General features: G+C 42.2%; 1 protein-coding gene across 2 annotated transcripts in view; it reads right to left on the reverse strand.

Annotated features, from left to right (window-relative positions):
• Positions 1–12,207: 12,207 nt before the first annotated feature.
• Positions 12,208–20,171, reverse strand: part of LOC147024506 (mpv17-like protein 2) — a 47,045-nt gene continuing 39,081 nt past the window's right edge. For both annotated transcript variants that reach the window (XM_085884507.1, XM_085884508.1), the window contains exons 5-6: positions 14,040–14,168; positions 12,208–13,819 (exon numbers count right to left, since the gene is read on the reverse strand). In XM_085884507.1, the coding sequence (XP_085740633.1) occupies positions 13,712–13,819; positions 14,040–14,168 (237 nt within the window). In that variant the 3' untranslated portion in view covers positions 12,208–13,711. The remainder of the gene's footprint in view (positions 13,820–14,039; positions 14,169–20,171) is intronic.

Raw genomic sequence — 20,171 nt, forward strand, 5'->3', positions numbered from 1 at the left:
GATTATGAGTACAGGTCGAGGCCCGGACTTCCGAGAAAGAAAGTGTTGACTTGTACGCCAAAAAATATGGTACGTAACTTATTACATCGTTTGCTGTGATTTTCAAGATGTATGAAAATAAAATAAGGAAATAAAGTGCAAGTTAAATTAAACGTTATTGAATGATGATATCCTTGATGTGTGAATCAACTTCTGTTAAAATGTTGTTTGTTGCGGACAAATGTTCACCTGCTACTCTCTGCTACATTATCAGTACAACGACCTCTCGACTCTATTGATTACGATTCAATCAGGCTTGACCTCTGCTTGAGAAAAGGTTGTTGGTTGTACATGAACATGTATGGATCTTGCACAACTGATTTAATAGTGACCAAAATGCAGAAATGGCACACAAAACTGTGTCAGCTGACCTTCAATATTTGGATAATACTTGTAGTTTTATATGCCCGACCAAAGAGTATTTGACCGTACTATCTGTCTGGTCCTGCAAATAAAAACATTGTGTATGATCATGGCGTAATGGCAACTGTTTAAAAAGGGAAACATATGTGTTTATGGTTTATAATATTTATTTACTTCTGGCAGGTTTGTCCCATGACAGCCACAATAAGATATTTATACATGTTAACATGGCATTCATCCAAGGAGGAAAACCCCCTTAGGTCATACCAAAGACTTTAAAATGGTACGTGTTACTTTCTTGCTTGATACTCAGCATGTAAAAAACGAGAGCATGGACAAACTATCATAGGTTGGCAACCAATACACATGTTTAATGGGCCTAATAGTAATGGCTTTTTGCTGTGTTGAAGTTCCTCGGAAGGGAACTCATGTTACTATCATGCACTTCAGTTGTGAGTATATAACTGCATATGATCATGTACTCCAAATGTGCACACAAGCCATTACAAGTTATCCACGATAGTTGTGCAGATAAACACAGTAGTCTGCCCAACCAGCAATGCATGAGGAATTTCTCAGTAGTTTCATACAATGGTCGACTAAGCAAGTTGTCCTGGTGGAGCCCACTTACGCCAGATGTAATACACCGCACTCAAAGTCGCTTTTAAATTAAAGAGAAACCCGTGAAGCTGGCCACACATTGGAGTCATTAGTCTGCATGGATGTTAGGCGAATCACCTGATTGTCGATGGTGCATTACCCAAGTCGCCTAAGGTTTGCCTCCTCATCGAGTGTGTTGTCTCGGATATGCCGACCGATACCTTCTTGCACATAATCGCTGCTCCGTGATTGGCACCGCGTCTGACATGCTCCACTCGTTGAGCGAATTCCTGGCGATCAAGAAAGTATGTGTCATCACATCTGTTTTCACGATATCTACATGGAATTTGGACATTTCACTCACCTTTTTTAGACAGGTTGTCAGATTTATTAGCTGACTTTTCTGCTCAAAAGCAAAAGAAGCAGCTTTTGCAAACTTTGAAATACAATTGTAAACACCAGGATGTTAAAAAAAACCCAAAAAACAAAACTCAGCAAATGACGATCGTGTTTGAACATCGTGTGAAAAACACTCGGTGCTGATATTGGTGTGCTCGTTTCTTCAGTGAACATCATGAACAAAGATACGAGCACACTGATGCGAATCTTTTTTGAATAAACACCTGGGTTTCACACTGATGAATTGCTTAAATGCGTGGCTGTCTTCCACATGTAGCGACCATAAACATCAGTCATTGGAAACTCGTCATCCACCCCCCCCCCCCTCACAAATCCCTGCCTACTTTTTAGGTTATTCATAAAGATTTTGGACAATGATGAGTAAAAATATCATTGCAGTGTTTCTTTATTTGTGTTGTCATTAGTACAGTGCCTTCAGAAAATATTCACGTGCCTTGACATTTTTCACATTTTGTTGTTACAGCCTGAAATGAAAATGGATTAAATTTTAAAAAGAAAATTGTCACCGATCGACACAAAATACCGCATAATGTTGAAGTGGAATTTTTTTGAGAGAAATTTTTACAAATTCATTAAAGATCAGAAGCTGAAATGTCCTGCATCAATCAGTATTCAATCCCTTTGCGATGACACTCCAAATTGAGCTCAGGGTGCGTCCAATTTCATTTGATCATCCTTGAGATGTCTCCACAACTTGACTCGAGCCCACCTGTGGCCAATTCAATTGATTGGACATGATTTAGAAAGAAACACACCTTTCTATGTAAGGTCCCACAGTTGACAGTGCACATCAGAGCAGAAACTCCACCATGAATTCCATGGAACTGTCCATAGAACTCCAAGATAGAATTGTGAGGAGGCAAAGATCTTGGGAAGGGTATAAAACAATTTCTAGAGTGTTCAAAGTTCCCAAGAGCACAATGAGCTCCATCATTAGGAAATGGAAAAAATATGGAACTATCCAGACTCTTCCTCGAGCTGGCTGTCTGACCAAACTGAGCAACCAGGCAAGAAGGACCTTGTTCAGGGGGTAATTAATAACCCAATTACCACTCTGACAGAACTACAGAGTTCCTTTGCTGAGATGGGAGAACCTGCCAGAAGGTCAAGAATCCCTGCAGAACTTTACAAATCTGGGCTTTATGAGAGAGAGTGGCCAGACAGAAGCCACTCCTGAGAAAAAGGCACATGACAGCACGTCTGGAGTTTGCAAAAAGGCACATGAAAGACTCTGAGAGCATGAGGCAAATTATTCTGTAATCTGATGAAATGAAAATTGAACTCTTTGGCCTGAATGCAAACCACTGTCTAATAATGCAAATCAAGTTTGGTTGAGATTGGACAAGTAATGGCCGAATGTATCGCAGTCAGACACAGAGTCAGACACCAAATGGTGTATTTTAGTACGTGATGGTGCATTCCAAACATCTGTGCTATACCTACCTCTACTCAAAATTGTAAATGCAATGAAGTTGAGGATCAAAGACTTAGCAATACACTGAAAAGTGACAAAATTGATCTTTAATTTAATATTTTATAACAATTTGAGATACTAGTACGTGCCTGTACGTGCGTGGCCGTACGTGCAAAAAAAAATCTTTAAAACCACGAGCCAGAAACAACCACACAGGCCGCTCCTTCGCTCTCGTGTGCCCGTACGTGGAAACCCCAAAAAAACAAAAAACTTTCAAACAACCACACAGGCCGTTCCTTCGCTCTCGTGTGCCCTTACGTGCAAACCAAAAAAAACCCCCAAAAAAAACTTTCAAACAACCACACAGGCCGCTCCTTCGCTCTCGTGTGCCCGTACGTGGAAGCAAAAAAAAAACAAAAAAACTTTCAAACAACCACACAGGCCGTTCCTTCGCTGTCGTAAACGACGACTGGATTAGGGAATTGTGTTTCAGAAAATCGAGAAAGAGATCGAGAAAGTACAGAAGTCGAGAAAGAAAGAATACAGTAAGTCGATAAATCGAGAAAAAAATCGAGAAAGAATACAGTAAGTCATCACTATCCGAGAGACCAGAAGTTAAGTCCTCACTGTCCGGAAGTTCGCATATCGCAGTTACAATTATTCGCAATTTAGTTTTAATGGCCAATTATTCAATTAACGCCAACGTATTTTGCCTTTTCGCAATGTCATCGCAAGGAAAAACACAAAGAGAAGGAGAGAAAGAAGAGAAAGGAAAAATAAATAAATAAAAATAAAACAAAAAAAAACGTAGGTGCAAAAATTTTTTTTCCTTTCAAACAACCACACAGGCCGTTCCTTCGCTCTCGTAAACGACGACTGGATTGGGGCATTGTGTTGATCTATAAATGCGGATAAGAAATCGAGAAATTGTTAGAATGCAGTAAGTCATCACTATCCGGAAGTGGTGCGTGCCCGTACAGAATGTTCACATCATTCCACGAATTATCGCTTGCATTGAAGTAACAACTGCTGTGATACTTACACACACAGAGAGTTAATTAAAATCAAAATTAAAATCAAGTTTACCTCACTGTCTTTGCTTGCCATGACATTCGCTGCTATTGACCATTGCCACTCCTACGCCACGGGAACGAAGGCACCGATCCCCATCTTCACCGGCACGGCAAGTGACGTGACGTCATCGTCGGCCGGCCGCACACCGGCCAACGCAGCAACGTGTCCTGTGATTGGTAACTAAATGGCGCATCGGCCACGCCGACGCAGCAACGTGTCCTCTCATTGGTTGGTAAATAAATGGCCATAACTTGGGAAGCTCTTGTCCGATTAATATCAAACCTTGAAAAGGCACATCCACAGGGCCCCAGCAATATATCTGGCAAGTTTCAATTAGATCGGATCAGTGGTTGTCGAGAAAACACACACACACACACACACACACACACACACACACACACACACACACACATTGCTGGAATTATAGATAGATAACTTGAGGATTTGAGAAGCAACAGAAACTTTGGGATTCTCCCCTACTCGACAGTGATTCGGTTGACTTTTTAGCAATCCTACAGGGCACGCAATGTTTGTCTTGATGAACCTGAAAATAGTAATAAATGAAATATGTTAACACGTAATTACACAACCCAGTTGGCAACATGGGTGGTCGCTATATAATTGCATACTAGTCATACAGTTTTTGACGGATCGGGCTGAAATTTTTTGAGAAAGAGGTTGATTATAGTGCGCATAAAAGCGCGGAAGCCGATTTTTGATTTTCGGAAAAAAAATATAAATATTTTCGGATTTTTTTCAAAAATTTCAAAGTCCCGTTGCTTGGCAACGGTAGCGTCCATAGCAACGGTGCTCAAAAGCATACACTAGATCCTGGTATGAACCTACCAGTCAAGTTTCATCAAAATCAGTTGACTCCTCTGGCCTCCAGAGTTGTCCATTACATACAAACAGACAGACGGAAAACCTGAGAATAAGGGTAGTCTAGCGACCACCCAACACAAATGGATCCAACATTTAAGAAGGGAAGCAGGTGGAGGGGTAGGGGAATAATTTCCATAAATGAGGTTGGAATCAGAAAAAAGATGCCCGGTTACACTTAAGCTTCCACCTATTGGCACAGTCCTTTTTGTATACAAAGTCGAGGCTCATGAAAGAAAGACTTAGAACACAAAATGGATGAAAACTCCGAATAAATAACAGAGTGAAAAGGGGTGAAACACCAACAGCAGGGAAGAAGGAAACTTGGAGGAAGATTGGGCATGGGGAAGAATAGATTAAAGGGATGAGGTGGAGTGGATTATGTGGAGTGAACAAGCTGAATACAAGCTCAAACACAGAAGGAGGTGGGAGGGAAAAAAACAGGGATGAAACAGAAATGGAACAACAAAAAGTGAAAAAGAGAAGGAGGGAAAACACTAAGGTGGGGAGGGTTCATGAGGGTAGAAAAGGTCATGAGTATATGGATGAAGGATTAGCTGAGATTGTGGTGAAGAGCCACCTTGAAGCCCTGGAGGGAAGAATGGGATTGAACAGCAATGAGGAAGTTGGTTCCACAGGCAAGAAAAAGAAATAGGGGAACAAATGAGTGGGGTGAGAAGTGAGTCTGGATTTTGGGAGTTTCACCAGAAGTGGGTTACAAGCAGACAATGTGTGCCCTGCATAAACATGGAAGGGGGAATGGAAAAGAGCAAGGAAAGAACAAAGGGTGGAAGACCAGAAAGGAGGTGGTAGAAGACAGACAGGCTACTGACCTGTCTGCAATATGTAACAGGCCCAAAGACTCAGCTAAATCACAAAGAAATGCAATGACTGAGGGCCTTGGCATCCATTGAGATGTGGAAAGAAGGTCTTGAAAGTGGATACAAGTTAAGATTGTCCAAAGAAAGACTTTGCACGATGGAGGATGCAGAGTCTGCGGCTTGCTTTGGAGGCCAAATTGTATGTGTGGTTTGCCCAGTAATGATGATTGATGGTGAGGCCCAAAGGTTTGAGAAGCTGAACTTAAAGAGGATTATCAAGAAAGTAGATGTGAGGGTTCACCAGACAGTCCTTTCCGGAGAGACAGAGCGAGTGTGTGGGATTTGGCGGGTTTGAAAAACATATTCCCAATGTTGGACCAGCTCCTAATTGTATCAAGGTCTGCAGAGAGTGAGGAGACTGCTGCTTGCTTATCTGAAGGATGAGGGATGTTACACAGCAGACTGTGAAGTCATCACCAAAGAGGAAAGCAGGATTTTCCAGAGAACTTGAAAGATAGTTGATGAAGATGAGGAAGAGAACTGGGCTAAAGACACTGCCTTGGAGCCCTCCACCCCTGATACAGAGAGGAGATGACGGTATCTCCTTGAGAGACGCATGCTGACTGCAAGAGTGAAGGAAGTAAGTAAGGCATTAGAGGAGGTGGTCTTGGATACCACAGGGAAAGAGGTTGGAGAGCAAGGTGGGGTGACAGTCTTTAATACTGTTCAATGTGCTGTATTGAAAGAGGAGATTAAACGAGATTTAGAAACGGTTCCTCTCCTATTACATTACAAAATACATTGACATTTTCTGATTTGTGTTAAATAATGGGGGGCTCTGAAGCTCATCTGAACTTTCAAACCCACCTTGATCCAATGGAAGATTCTTCTTCTGCAGCATTATTAGCCCACTTCAAGTGGGATCGCTGAAATGGATCCTGCTCCACCATTTGCGTCGATCGTATACCCATTCTTTATCCACATCTTTCTCCTTCATGTCCGCTTCCACGCAATCACTCCATCTCCTCTTCAGTCTGCCCTGCCATCTTTCCAGGTGGTATCATTCTCATCATCCTTTTACCCAAATACTCTTCATTCCTCATCATCACATGGCCATACCATCTCAATCTACTTCCCTGTACCTTCTTAGATGCTTCAATCACCTTCACAGTTCCTCCGATGTATTTGTTCCTCACATGGTCTTCTCAAATTACACAACACAACCATCTCAACATCCTCATCTCGGTCACATCTAATCTTTGATCCAACCTTCTTATCATCAGCCATGTCTCCATACCGTACAACAGCGCCGGCCTCACTACCGTATTGTGCACATTTCCCTTCATTCTCATCAGCATCTTTCTATCACAAAGCACTCCTCAAACCTTCTTCCAGTTATTCCATCCTGCCGGTATACCGATGCTCATCTCCCTATCCTGATGAACTACTGACCCCAGGTAAGTAAACTTCTGAACCTCCTTGACCTTTTCCCCTTGCATCACCATTCCGTTTTCCTCTACCTCTTCACTACTTACTGTACATCTCATGTACTCTGTCTTTGACTGACTAATCCTCAAGCACCAATCTTTCAATGCCTTCCTCCATTCTTCCATTTTCAATTCCACCTTTCCCTTACATTCGACACACAATACTATGTCATACGCAAACAGCATGTTCCATGGTACCTGTGTTCTCTCATCAGCTGTCAGAACATCCATCATAACAATAAACAAAAATGGGCTCAATGCAGAGCCTTGATGTACACCGACTTCCACCATGAAACTATTCGTCACTCCAATACTGCTCCTCACTTGTGTAGAGCACCCATTGCACATATCCTGGATCAGCATCACATACTTGACTGGCATGGATCTCTGTCTCTCAAACAGTTCTACAACTCATGTCATGGAACTCTATCATAGGTCATTTCCAAATAAATAAACACCAAATGTAGATCATTCTGTCCTTCTCTACACTTTTAAACCATCTGTCGAAGCAGTGCCGGATTTATGGTTGTGGAGGTCCCGGGGCACACATGGGTTGTGGTGGCCCCTTCTGCCACTAACGATGAAGTAAAGTAGTGGTTTTCAACTTTTTTCACTGATGGCACCCGAAACTCTTATGCCTTATTCTGTGCCACCCCAATTCAATTTTCAATGTGAAGTTGCCTTAAGAATATTGCAGGCTTCAGAATTTAAATTATTGGATAAAATACATAATTTCAGGAGTGTTTTTGCAGGCTTTTATTACCATCAATGGATTCCAGACACAACTTTGAAGATTGGTAAAGTCTGCAATTCGCCTGTCAAAATATATTGCATTGCTGTTACAACTTCCAAGCGACATTTGATTTAACTTGAATAATGGAACTGTAAGTAACGAAATGAGAAGAATTGCTTTACGTGTTGCTGGTACATGATTCCACCAACACAGAAAGTAATGAGATGGAATTCATAGAATACATAACCTGCAGTCTTAAGAAGGATTTGGTGTGAACAAACTCTTATTTTTTAAAGGTTTTTTTCTTTTCTTTGATCCAATATGGCTGCCAGACCACATTACCGATTACGTCGTCTTAATCAAACCAGATTTCCCATGGGATCAATAAGTTCAATTTTGCACTGATCAGTTAAGCAGTTTCTCATACGAATATTTTCAAATATTTTCTCTTCGATCCAATATGGCTGCCAGATCACGTGACACATGATTGTCATTATGAAAATCCTGTTCAAATTTCAAGTCAATCGGATGAAAATTGAGGATTTCAGAAATTTGGCCGATGTTGGCCTCAAAAATAATTGGTGGTTAAATTCTGTGAGCTAATTTGAAAATCCTGTTGAAATTTCAAGTCAATTGGATGAAAATTGACAATTTTAGAATTCTGACCTATGTTGACCTTTTTGCCTATGTTGACATTAAAAAGAATTGGTGGTTGAATTCAGTGAGCTGATTTGAAAATCCTGTTGAAATTTCAAGTCAATTGGAAGAAAATCAACAATTTTAGAATTCTGACCTATCTTGACCTTTTTGCCTATGTTGACATTAAAAAGAATTGGTGGTTGAATTCAGTGAGCTGATTTGAAAATCCTGTTGAAATTTCAAGTCAATCAGATGAAAAGTGATAATTTTAGACCAGAGAGGAGATGGTAGAAGTCAAGAGAGGAGATGGAGCAAGGACAGAGAGGAGATGGTAGAAGACAGACAGACCACCAACCTGCCTGTGGTGAGAGAGTGAGAGACCCAAAGACTCAGCTTCATCATGGGTAGGATACCAATGATCCTAAATGCCTTGGTTTCCACAGCGTGAAGTCGAGAAAGGTGAGAGGCAGGAGCACCAGGGGATAAGAGCAGTCCTCCATCAGGCTGCAGACAAAAGCTTTGTTTGTGGTTAGGAGCTCAGGTGTGTCAAGGAAGGACTTTCAATGACGGAGGATGCCCAGTCGGCGACTGGCTTTGGAGGCCAGTTTGGAAATGTGGCTTTCCCAGGAAAGATCATGGCAGATAGTGAGACCCAGAAGCTTGAATGAAAGGACTTCTTCAAGAGGATTGTTTATAAAGTAGATTGAGGGGGTGGGGTGGGGGGTTCCAGATGGGGGGGGGGGGTTCCAGACGGTCCTTTCGGAGAGACATAGTGAGAGTGTGAGATTTGTCAGGGTTGAAAGACATGTTCCACGTGTTGGACTAGCTTGTGATTTTATCCAGATCTGCAGAGAACGAAGAGATCTACATGTAAATTGACGAAAGGAGCTAAAATGAAATTATGATTGATAAAAGGGAGCATGAAATGGGGGAGGGATGGATAGTTTTCGTGTAGAGAAGAGGGAAATTTGATTGGGAAGATATAGATTGAAAATGAAAGGCAAGGACGTGTGTGTGTGTGTGTGTGTGTGTGTGTGTGTGTGTGTGTGTGTGTGTGTGTGTGTGTGTGTGTGTGTGTGTGTGTGTGTGTGTGTGTGTGTGTGTGTGTTCGTTATCACCATATGCGAGTTTCCGAAGGTGGAACAGAGTCCTCCCAGGTCTCGAAGTATCCATCTTCATTTCGGTAAGGGATCACGATTCGTGGACCAATTTGTGAAGTTTTCTTGTTCTCAAAGTTTTGTTCCGATGGCTCTTTTCATGATCGTTACTGAGCCGCGGACAGCTTCCAGCTGTTGTTCAGCTGTAGTTATATTTCCAGATATGGATTTTAATATCTTCTTAAGGTTCTTCTTTATCATTCCCATTGCTCAAATTAACACTGGTGCAATTTTGGTGCTCTTCAGGTTCCAGAACCTTTTGACATGTGTGTATGCGTGTGTGCACATGCTTGGTGGGGGAGAGTGGTATCATATGTTACCTAACAAATGGCCCCTAATTGGGAGTGACACCATACAAATTGTCACATAATATTAATGCAGTGCATATGGGATTTTTAAAAATCCTTTATACCACAAAGGTGAAATAAAAAATGTGAATTTAAATAATTGCAGATTTATTTAGCTTTGAGACGTTTAACTTTTTGCGTTATTCGTGGATGCATTTTGGGAGAGACAGGCCATGGTTTTGCATTAGTAGCCAAAAATGGACCTTGCTACTTTTTTTTTAAACCTACTGCTTTTTTTTCCAATTTAACTTTGTTCCTCAGCTGCACAATATTAAAGCTTCCACTGGCATTCACCATTGTTGCCAAAAAATATAAAATAAAACGATTAGCAAAATGTTTTAAAATCGATTTACGAATATTTTTGGTGAAAGGATAAAAAGTACTGCAGTTGCAACTTCTTAATTTTAGCAAGACATTTGTCTCTAATTATAATGCATCTCAACAAAATTCAAACTCTTAAAACTGTTTCATCAGTGTTGTTCTAAAGTCAATGTAGTCAATCAATGTGCCATTAAAAAATTAGTCTGGCACAAAAACAGTCAAGCACGTCTTACACTAAGTTAAGTCACTTTCAATTTTAAAAGGGGATTCCTAATTAACAAATTGAATGTGCATGTTAGCAAAAGAATGCTTGTTCATATTGTTACGAATTTGGAAGCCTTGTGCACACAGACATACAGCCTTCCCTGTAGCTTAGTTATTTCAATAAGTATGTGTTTCTAGTTGGACTCCATCCCCTATGTCTAATGGGAAATACGTGTACATGCGCTGTGAAGTTATTTTATAGATAGGATTTTTACACTTATGAAAATGCCAACAACAACACTGCTCGAGGAATTGTCCATGCTGTTCGCGTGCTCACGAACGTTTCGTTCTGGCCTGGCGCCAAATGAGCGAATGCGTCATTTTGCGGCCAATGGGTGATGAGCGGATCAGAGCCATCTTCTTTGCAAGAAGTCCTTTGCAAGAAGGCGGAGCCGCGACACGCGGTCCGCCCAATGAGAGCAGGCCACGCATGAGCGGACCGTGCCCGAGAAGGACGATGAAAGAAAAGAGAACAAATATTTTTGCGCCCCGTCATGTGAGTGCGTGGTCTGGTTCTCTGATCGCATCTCGACGCTGGTCTGGTTCTCTGATCGCATCTTGACGCTGGTCTGGTTCTCTGATCGGATCTCGACGCTGGTCTCGTTCTCTGATCGCATCTTGACGCTGGTCTGGTTCTCTGATTGCATCTTGACGCTGGTCTGGTTCTCTGATTGGATCTCGACGCTGGTCTGGTTCTCTGATCGCATCTCGACACTGGTCTGCACCTGGCTGCCCTGGTCCATCTTTTGGGGACCGGAGCTTCGGGAAGGGGTGAACGTCCTGCCGCGTGCTCGCGGCCAGGTAGCCAGCCATCCTGACTCCCAGCCGAACTATCCTCCGCGGCTGGAGAGCTGAATAAAGACCATTTGGGTCCATTTCTTTTGTGTGTGCGTGTGTGTCTGTGGGCCCAGTCTATAAGTAGTAATTGTTTAAGTGCCTTGTACATACCTGCATTGCTTAGTCGTGATAACTTTGCCCTTCCGTGCTTCCCTCGTTCCCCCGATTACTGTTAATAAATACCCCTATTGTTAAATGTTTCAGCTCGTCTTTGTCCTTTCCTTCATTGGTTTAGCATGGTGCGTGTTGGGTGATTAAAAAGGCCGTTGCTGCTGTAGTTGTACATTTGGACCGACGGGACCTCGGTAACCATCCGCTCGGGTTACGCACGGGTCGAGCACAGCAATGACTCGCCCCATTCGAGCCCCGTCGAGGGTGTGAATTCCTTGCTAGCTCGCCACGTGGGCCTCTAGGTATTTTGAAGTTTGGCAAATAACCCTGTGCCCACACAGTTGATTTATTGACGATTCACGGTCCTGTAAGGGACCTGTACCTTCGGAGTTATCCGAGCGTAACGATCTGAATTCCGGGTGTTCGGTGGAGCCGACTCTACTGCTGCATCTAGCGGTCGTGCTCGTTGCCGATACCCGGCCCACAACAATATAAAATAAAGGTCAATCACAACTAGTGTTCATCATGTTTCCATTGCCATTTCAGGGGTAAGAGTTGTTGTAGCAGTGTTGGTTGTTGTTGTGATGGTGTGGCAGCGGATGTTACCCCACCCTCACTCTCCCCCACTTTCTTGACTTCTCTCATGGATTATTTTGACACCCAAAAAACAACATACAGAAAGAAAGACCAAACTAATGAGATGATGAATAAAAGGAAAAGTTTATAGTCAAATTAAGCATTAAGACAGGATCGAAAACTTCCAAGAACCAAGCAAAGGGTGCTATGACTAATTAACAACCAAGACAGACCAAGCAGGGAATGTGGCACCGAACGATACTTATCCTGGATCAACATGTGCTAATCAAAGCCATTTCAGAAAACAATTGATTATCTTGTACTAATGTTTGTATTTGACAAAACGAAACAATCGTGTCACATTAAAAAGGAAGAAGTAATAGTGTAGCAGGAAGAAAAAGGTGAAATAAATTGCCAACCAACGTCACTGATCTCAATGGACCAATGAGAAATCAGTGCACCAATGTAGGAATTGTCACGCAGCTACAGATTAGCACTTCAATAACACTGATTTAATGCCTGGGAAGGAAGCAATTGATTTCTGTACCCCTTAGCATGTCCAGACAAACCTCCTTGATAAGTTTCTGTTTGTATGTGTGCAAAGTAAATTTGAACCTGGTAATGTCATGGTCATTGTTTGTTTTTGTTTTTTCCCAGTGTGGTGGGCGTTCTTTTATGCAAGTTTAAGCCATTTTCATGTGTTCTTTTTACAAACATAATCACAACATACACTAACATTAGATGTCCCATATTAAAGGTACTGAGAAATGTAAGGGGTCTTTTGATTCGATTTAATTAATTTTGCTTCAATCAAATACTCGGGCGTAATTGATAAAGTTTGGAGAAATAGTACATTGTTTGTACTATTCAAATAGTACTTCAGTTTGGTGAACATTTTGGCTCAACTTTCAAAAATCTCAGAGGAAGCCCTCAATTTCATATTAAAGTCTATAAACCTTTTCCAAGATAATTTCAGCACAGGCTGCTGACACGTTAAATGCAAAACCAAACTGTTTTAAATCTGCACATAGGCAATTACATATCCGTCACTAACAAAATGGTTTCGCATTCGCGTATTCTTTAAATTTACATCATCCCTTGAAATTGCTATGCAAAAAAACAAAAAACAAAGCGAACATGATATCTTAACATTTCCGATTGTTTAATACGATGGTAGTATTTGTACCACATATGCAGTGATCTTGAAGTTAACAGACATTGCAGTCCTGTATGTGATATGTAAAAGGCCGACGTGCTATTCGCTCATAAGTGGCACTGTTTGATGCCTCTATCACTACAACAGGGAAATCAATTGTACCAAACATCCAAAGACCACCAGAAAAAATAATTACCAATAAAATGCGATCACATGATGCCTTATAAATTAATAAATAAATTTTAAATACACGATGCTAAATAGGAGTCCGATCATGTAAACCCCATAATCAAAACTAACCACAAGCCATGTTATAGAATTGCTTGATCAATACAAAACCTCACAACGGGAAGGACCCGGTTTGAATCGGTCGTTTGACGTACAAGTTGAACTTGTAGTTTGAGTGGCTAAAGCACAAATGGTGGAGGGAGGAATGCCAGAACACTGCTGATCTCAGCTTCAGCCGAAACAATTCACATCTCCTGCTTGCTTTCTGAAGACATCGTGGAAGATGGAAGGATTTCCTTGGTGGTCTCCTCAATGCCTGCCTGCTGCAATTTCTCTGGTTGCTTTTCACCATACTATTTGAAGATAGGCAAAATGCATTATATTACAAAGAAAGAATGAATCTGCACTAAATTATCGCAACAATTGTATTTTTCATTATCGAGTTTACAAGTTAAGAACGTACAACACAACTGAGTGAAACTACAATGAAACGAACCAACTTAAACTTGCAAGGAGGAAAGTGAAAAAAATAACTCAAGATACAAACCATTTGTTCATTATTTTATGGCTAACCTGGTACTTTAGGTAGGAGAGGAATGTATCAAAGATGATGGTGCTGAGGCAGACACCAAGAACACGGAATTTTGCTGGCACAAAGAGGAAGTTTACAGTCTGGACGGGTGGCCAAAAAAGCCAGTCAGCCTGCAGGGGAAAACGAACAGATAAATACTTGCGACAATGATGCCCCAACAGTTAAAAGACACTCTTAAAAGGGGGCATATAAGAGTTAAAATGGTGGGGGCTTTCAGGTGAGGGCCTACATAAGAAAAACAGCAGAGAGAAAAACGGTAGTGTGGGAATGAAAGTGTTTGGAAGGTGATGCCACATGATGCCATCTTGGCAGCCGAAAAAGATGTAAATCTCTGCAGCATGCTTTTGGCCATGGATCCCTTAGCATACCTTTGATCAGGTGCCTGGTGATGTTTCATGGGATAGTTCCATTCTTCATTCAGTGGCAGTTCAATTTTAGGTCAGGTGGAAAGTCAGGACAGACAAAATATCCTATTTGGTCCCTAAGATGTTGTGTGAGATGAAGGTCTGGGCTTCTTGCTGGCCATGCCATTACTTCTATGGTTTCGTGCGCTTCGTACTTAATGAAGATTCATGTCAGAATGCCTTTAACCATTACCTTGAATCAGAATAAAGACCGGGCCTATGGAACTGGTGGCAAAAATTCTTACAACAGAATCCATGGCTTTCTTGATGTATTAGCTCAGCCCTTAGAAGCATGGTGAGGTCTGTGTCACAGTCAGTGCAGAGCCTGTTCTAGAACAAAAGAAAACTTTTGCAAAGCAGTCATACCCAACCATGTTGTATTGTATAAAATGTTGCCCAGGTTTTTGATCTTAGCCCCTTATGCAGTGGACAAATGATTTCTCAATGCCACATTTCAAAGATACCAATCACCTTGCAAAGTGATTGATGTCAGTTAAACAAGCCAGTAATTTGATACTCTGTCCATTAACTTTGCGATCACAAGAAACACAGTGAAAGAACTGAAAGTCAACACCACCCTCAAGCACTCAAACACCGGAGTGACCAGCTACATGCTTTTGTGTATGCCAAAATTCCAACATTGAACAGCTCCTAATGTCTGCACATTAGTCAATCTTTCATGGTTCACCCAGCCAAAGAAGACCAAATTTCCAGCTTTTCACGACAAAAAAAAGTTGTTTTCCAGGACTTTTTGTACACATTTTCTGTACAAGTGACATTGGATTTCTAAATGTCACTTGTACATAAAAAAAAATCATTTATCCAAGCTACTGTTTTTTTTGATGGAATGAATCAATACAGTAAACCCTCTAATATTGCGGGTTTCGACCATTCGTGGTTTTTGAGCAAAGATGAGTCATCGTTTGCATTTACAGTCTGGATGGGTGGCCTATTCGTGCATGTACGATGACCTCCAATTACGAGCCTTGTGTTGTTTGGTGTGCACCGTTTTTGATGGTGCCCAAACATAAACCGATGGACAAAGTTAGTTTTGCCAAAAAGCAGAGAAAGGTAATGATGTTGGGCAAAAAGATCGAGTTATTAGATCGGTTGGCTCGAGGTGAAAATGTGGCATCTGTACGGGCCACCATTACAGGGTCAATGATTGTTCGTAGAACCTTCGCCATTGTACTCTTCCTCATTCGTAAACCTTCATTTTCCTTCAAACCTCATTTCCAAACCTTCATTTTCCAACTCCATATTCGAAGTTCATTCTCAAACCCTTGTTTTCCGACACTCAGACTCAAAGAGGTCAGGTATGGGAGCATGCGCCGGAGCAACGCGTCACTGTGTCCACTTTCCGCCGGTACTCCAGGAGCCTTCGTCTGGCCCTCCCCCAGGTAGATGCCTGGCCCATCCCCATCTCCTTCAGATGCTGATCAACCTTGCTGCCACCATGAGTCACGTGGTCAGCCCATTGGCCTCCTTCACTCATGAGGCTCCCTCACTGAAAGAATCTGGTAAGCAGGATCGACGTCAGGAAAATGAGCCACATGTTCAGACATACAGCTGCAGCTGATGCTCATGGACTACGCAGGTAACAAACCTAATTTGAATCTGTCTCAGCAACTGCTCATTGGACAAAAAGTCCGACCAGCAATAGCAAAGGATTCTCCGAAGAGACCTGGTACCAAAGGAATTAAGTCTCCGTCTCAGATCACTGGTCAGAGTCCAAGTCTCACATCCGTAGAGTAAGAATGGAAGCACCAAGGACCTGAAGACTTGGATTTTAATCCTCCTGCACAGGTACCGACAGCACCACACCCCATGATCCAGTGAATCCATGAATCCTCAGGCCAGACCCAGACATCGATTGACCTCTGGCTCAACGCCAGTGGAGAAATGAATATCACTGCGAAGGTAAGTGAATCTCTCCGTGACCTCAACATCCTCACCACAAACAGGCATAGACAAGATAGCAGCATCCAAGATGTCATTGAAAGCCTGGATCTTAGTTTTGACACAGAAAACCTGTCATCCCAGTGGCTCAGACTCCTCCTTCAGCACCTCAAGAGCCCCCAAAAGCATATTCAGTCTCCACAAAGATAGCTGTATCATCTGTGAAATCAAGGTCAGATCTCTTTGACGACTGCAACTTGATCTCTCCAAAATCCTCCCCAGAATCTAGTCCGTACAGGTGCTGAAAAGTGTGGGGGCCAATACACACCCCTGATGAACTCCAGTAACAACTGGAAATAAGTCAGAGATGGTATCACCACATGTCACAGCACTCTCAGTACCTGAGTATAGTTGACTTCAGATTGATCAGTTTTGGTGGCACCCCATGAAGACCAAGAATCCTCCAGAGGGCATCCCGATTCACTGAATTGAATGCTTTGCAGAGATCAACATACGCTGCAAGCAGCCCATGCCGAAACTCTCTTCTGCGTTAGGTGAGGAAGGAATGACAAGGATACGGTCAATCATTGACCTCTTTGGTGTAAAGCCTGACTGCTCTGGACGCTGGTGCTCAAGCAGATGGTGGCGAACCATATCAAGAATTATTCGAGCAAAGACCTTGCCTGGCACTGAGAGTAGTGTCACCCCTCGGTAGTTGTTGCATTCCTGGCGATCACCCTTCCCTTTCCAGAGAGGGACAACACAGCCCCTCTTCCAGTCAGTTGGGATGATGCCTGTGTTCCAGACATCATCCACACTGAGTTCATACTTTGTGGAAGCACCTTTGACAACAATTACAGCTGTGAGTCTATTGGGATAGCTCTCAACTACATTGCACACCTTGATTGGGCCATATTTTCCCATTCTTCAATACAAAACTGTTTAAGCTCAGTCAAGTTGCGTGGGGAGTGTTGATGGACAGCAATCTTCAAGTCATACCACAGATTTCAATGCGATTTAGGTCGGGGCTCTGACGTGGCCACTCAAGGACATTTATCTTTTTGTTCTTTAGCCACTCCAGTGCATCTTTGTCTATGTCTTTCGGGTCGTTGTCATGCTGAAAGGTGAACTTCCGTCCAAATTTCAGCTTTCTTGCAGAGGGCAGCATGTTTTCCTCTTGGATTTTTCTGTATTTTGCTCCATCCATTTTCCCTTCTATCCCAACAAGTGCCCCTGTCCCTACTGTTGAGAAACATGCCCATAACATGATGCTGGCAACACCATGTTTCACAGTCGGGATGGTGTTCTTTGGTGGTGTGCTGTGTTGGGTTTGCGCCAAATGTAACATTTTGCATTTAGAAGAAAAAGTTCCATCTTGGTTTTGTTCGACCACCAAACCTCATTGCCACACGGCTTCATAATCTCCGGGGTGTTTTTTTTTTTTGCATCGGGACCTCAATCGAGACTCAAAGTGGACTTTTCCCCCTCACCGAAGGAGAGGGTATTGTATCTGGGTCCATTTGTTTGTTTGTTTGTCCGCACAGAACTTTCGTGTTTTTTGCTGCAACTGCTTGTTGGATTGAGACAAAATTTTCACCATTGGCGTGACTACTCATGTATAATGCTTTATTGATAATTATGACATCACAGGTCATGTGGTGTGGCAGCCATGTTGGAAAAATGGAAAAACTTTGGACCTCTGTATCTCTGCAACCGCACCAAGGAAAAAATTGAAACTTGGCATGTGGAAAGTACTCGTCATAGGGAATGAGTGTTATTTTTTTATGACGTCATAGGTGCCTTCATTATGATGAAATAATTATATATGTGGAACATTCCATCTGATCAGTATGAAAATTTTTGAGGTTCATCTGGAGATAAAATGGTCCACAGGGAAAAAAAACTTGATGACTTCATCGGTCACGTGATTCGGCAGCCATATTGTTTAAAAAATAAAAAAACCCTTCAAAAATCTTCTTCTCTGAAGTAGCTGAACAGATAGAGGCAAAACTTTACACATATGACCATCTATTCATGAGGAACAAAATGTTCACACATATGATATCAGAGGTCACATGGTTTGGCAGCCATATTGGATTTTCCCTAAGACATTAAAAAAAATATCTTCTCCAGAACGGCTGGACAGATTGAGGGGATACTTCACAGAAATGTTCCGCAAGCCTTGGGGAAACTAGGGTATTCATGAATAATTGATGTCACATGGTCTGGCAGCCATGTTGGATTGAAGTAAAATCTGAAAAAAATTATTTATCTTCAACCGCTTAATCAATCAAAGTGAAACTTCAAACTTATGATCTCGTAGTGATGGGGAATACATGTTTTAAATTTAAACCTGATCGGACGCATGATCTGGCAGCCGGAATAATTTATTTTTTTTGATCTGGGTTCTTTTTTATTTTTTTTATTTAAAATAAGTCTCACTTGGCTGTGCCTGGATGGGTTTGAGGGTAGAGGAGTAGCAGCTGAAATGTGAATCCTATCCAGGTTCCTCCTGATGACTTCATCTTTTCTTTTTGCTTGTTTGGGTTCCCTCTGATGACTCCAATGCAGGACTGTACCTATTTGGTCTTCTATTTAATTTGAATTGAATCACAGGCATCACAGGCTGCCTGGAACAAAGGCATCATCACAACTGTCTGGAAGAGGGGCCTTGTTGTGCCTCTCTGGAAAGGGAAGGGTGATCACCAGGACTGCAACAACTACCAAGGGATGATGCTCCTCTCAGTGCCGGGCAAGGTCTTTGCTTGGATAATTCTTGATTGGGTTCACCACCATCTGCTTGAGCATCAGCGCTCAGAACAGTCAGACTTTACACCAAAGAGGACAATGATTGACCGTATCCTTGCTCTTTGTGCCCTCAACGAACACAGATGAGTTTTTCGGCAGGGGCTGCTTGTAGCCTACATTGATCTCTGCAAAGCGTTTGATTCAGTGAATCGGGATGCCCTCTGCTGGATTCCTGGTCTTTGAGCGGGGCCACCAAAACTGATCAATCTGATGTCTGAACTATACTCTGGTACTGAGAATGATGTGAGATGTGGTGATACCATCTCTGACTATTTCTAGTTGTTACTGGAGTTCTTTAGGGGGTGTGTACTCTCCCACACTTAGTGGCTGGATTCTGGGGAAGATGTCGGAGAGATCATCGCCAGACGGAGACCCATGGAGTACGGGTGGAAAGTTGACAGAGCGATGCGCTGCTCCGGTGAATGCTCCCATACCTGACATGACCTGTTACACCTGAGCTAATTTACAATTGCTATTACAACCGGGGTGGACACTTATCCAACCAAGATATTCCAGTTTTGCACAGTATTTTAAATAAATTTTCTGAAATTTGTGGAATTTGTTTTTCACTTGGAAGCTGTGGGTTATGATGTGGAAATAAAGGTGGAAAAAACATCATATTTAATGCAGTTTAATTGCAGGCTAGAAAGCAACAAAAGGTGAAAAATTTGACAGGGGGTGTAGACTTTATGTAGGCACTGTATGTGTGTGTGTATATATATATATATATATATATATATATATATATATATATATATATATATATATATATATATATATATATATATATAGTTGCGGATTCGCGCCCGCCGGCGTGCGGACAGCCACGTAACTCGAATCGCGGCACGTCGCCCACCGGACGGACAATCCAGTCGTGACCCTCTCGGACTAACGCCGGGAACTAGTCACGGGTGGACCTTTCGGTCTCACCGCGATCGTGCCAATCGGCCCCCGCGTGGGATAGGGTTGCTCGCCAAATTCGACCTACCAAAGTACCCACAC

This window comes from Eptatretus burgeri, chromosome 6 (genome assembly GCF_056783735.1).
Source record: "Eptatretus burgeri isolate ZD-2024b chromosome 6, Ebu_testis_v1, whole genome shotgun sequence".
NCBI lineage: Eukaryota > Metazoa > Chordata > Myxini > Myxiniformes > Myxinidae > Eptatretus > Eptatretus burgeri.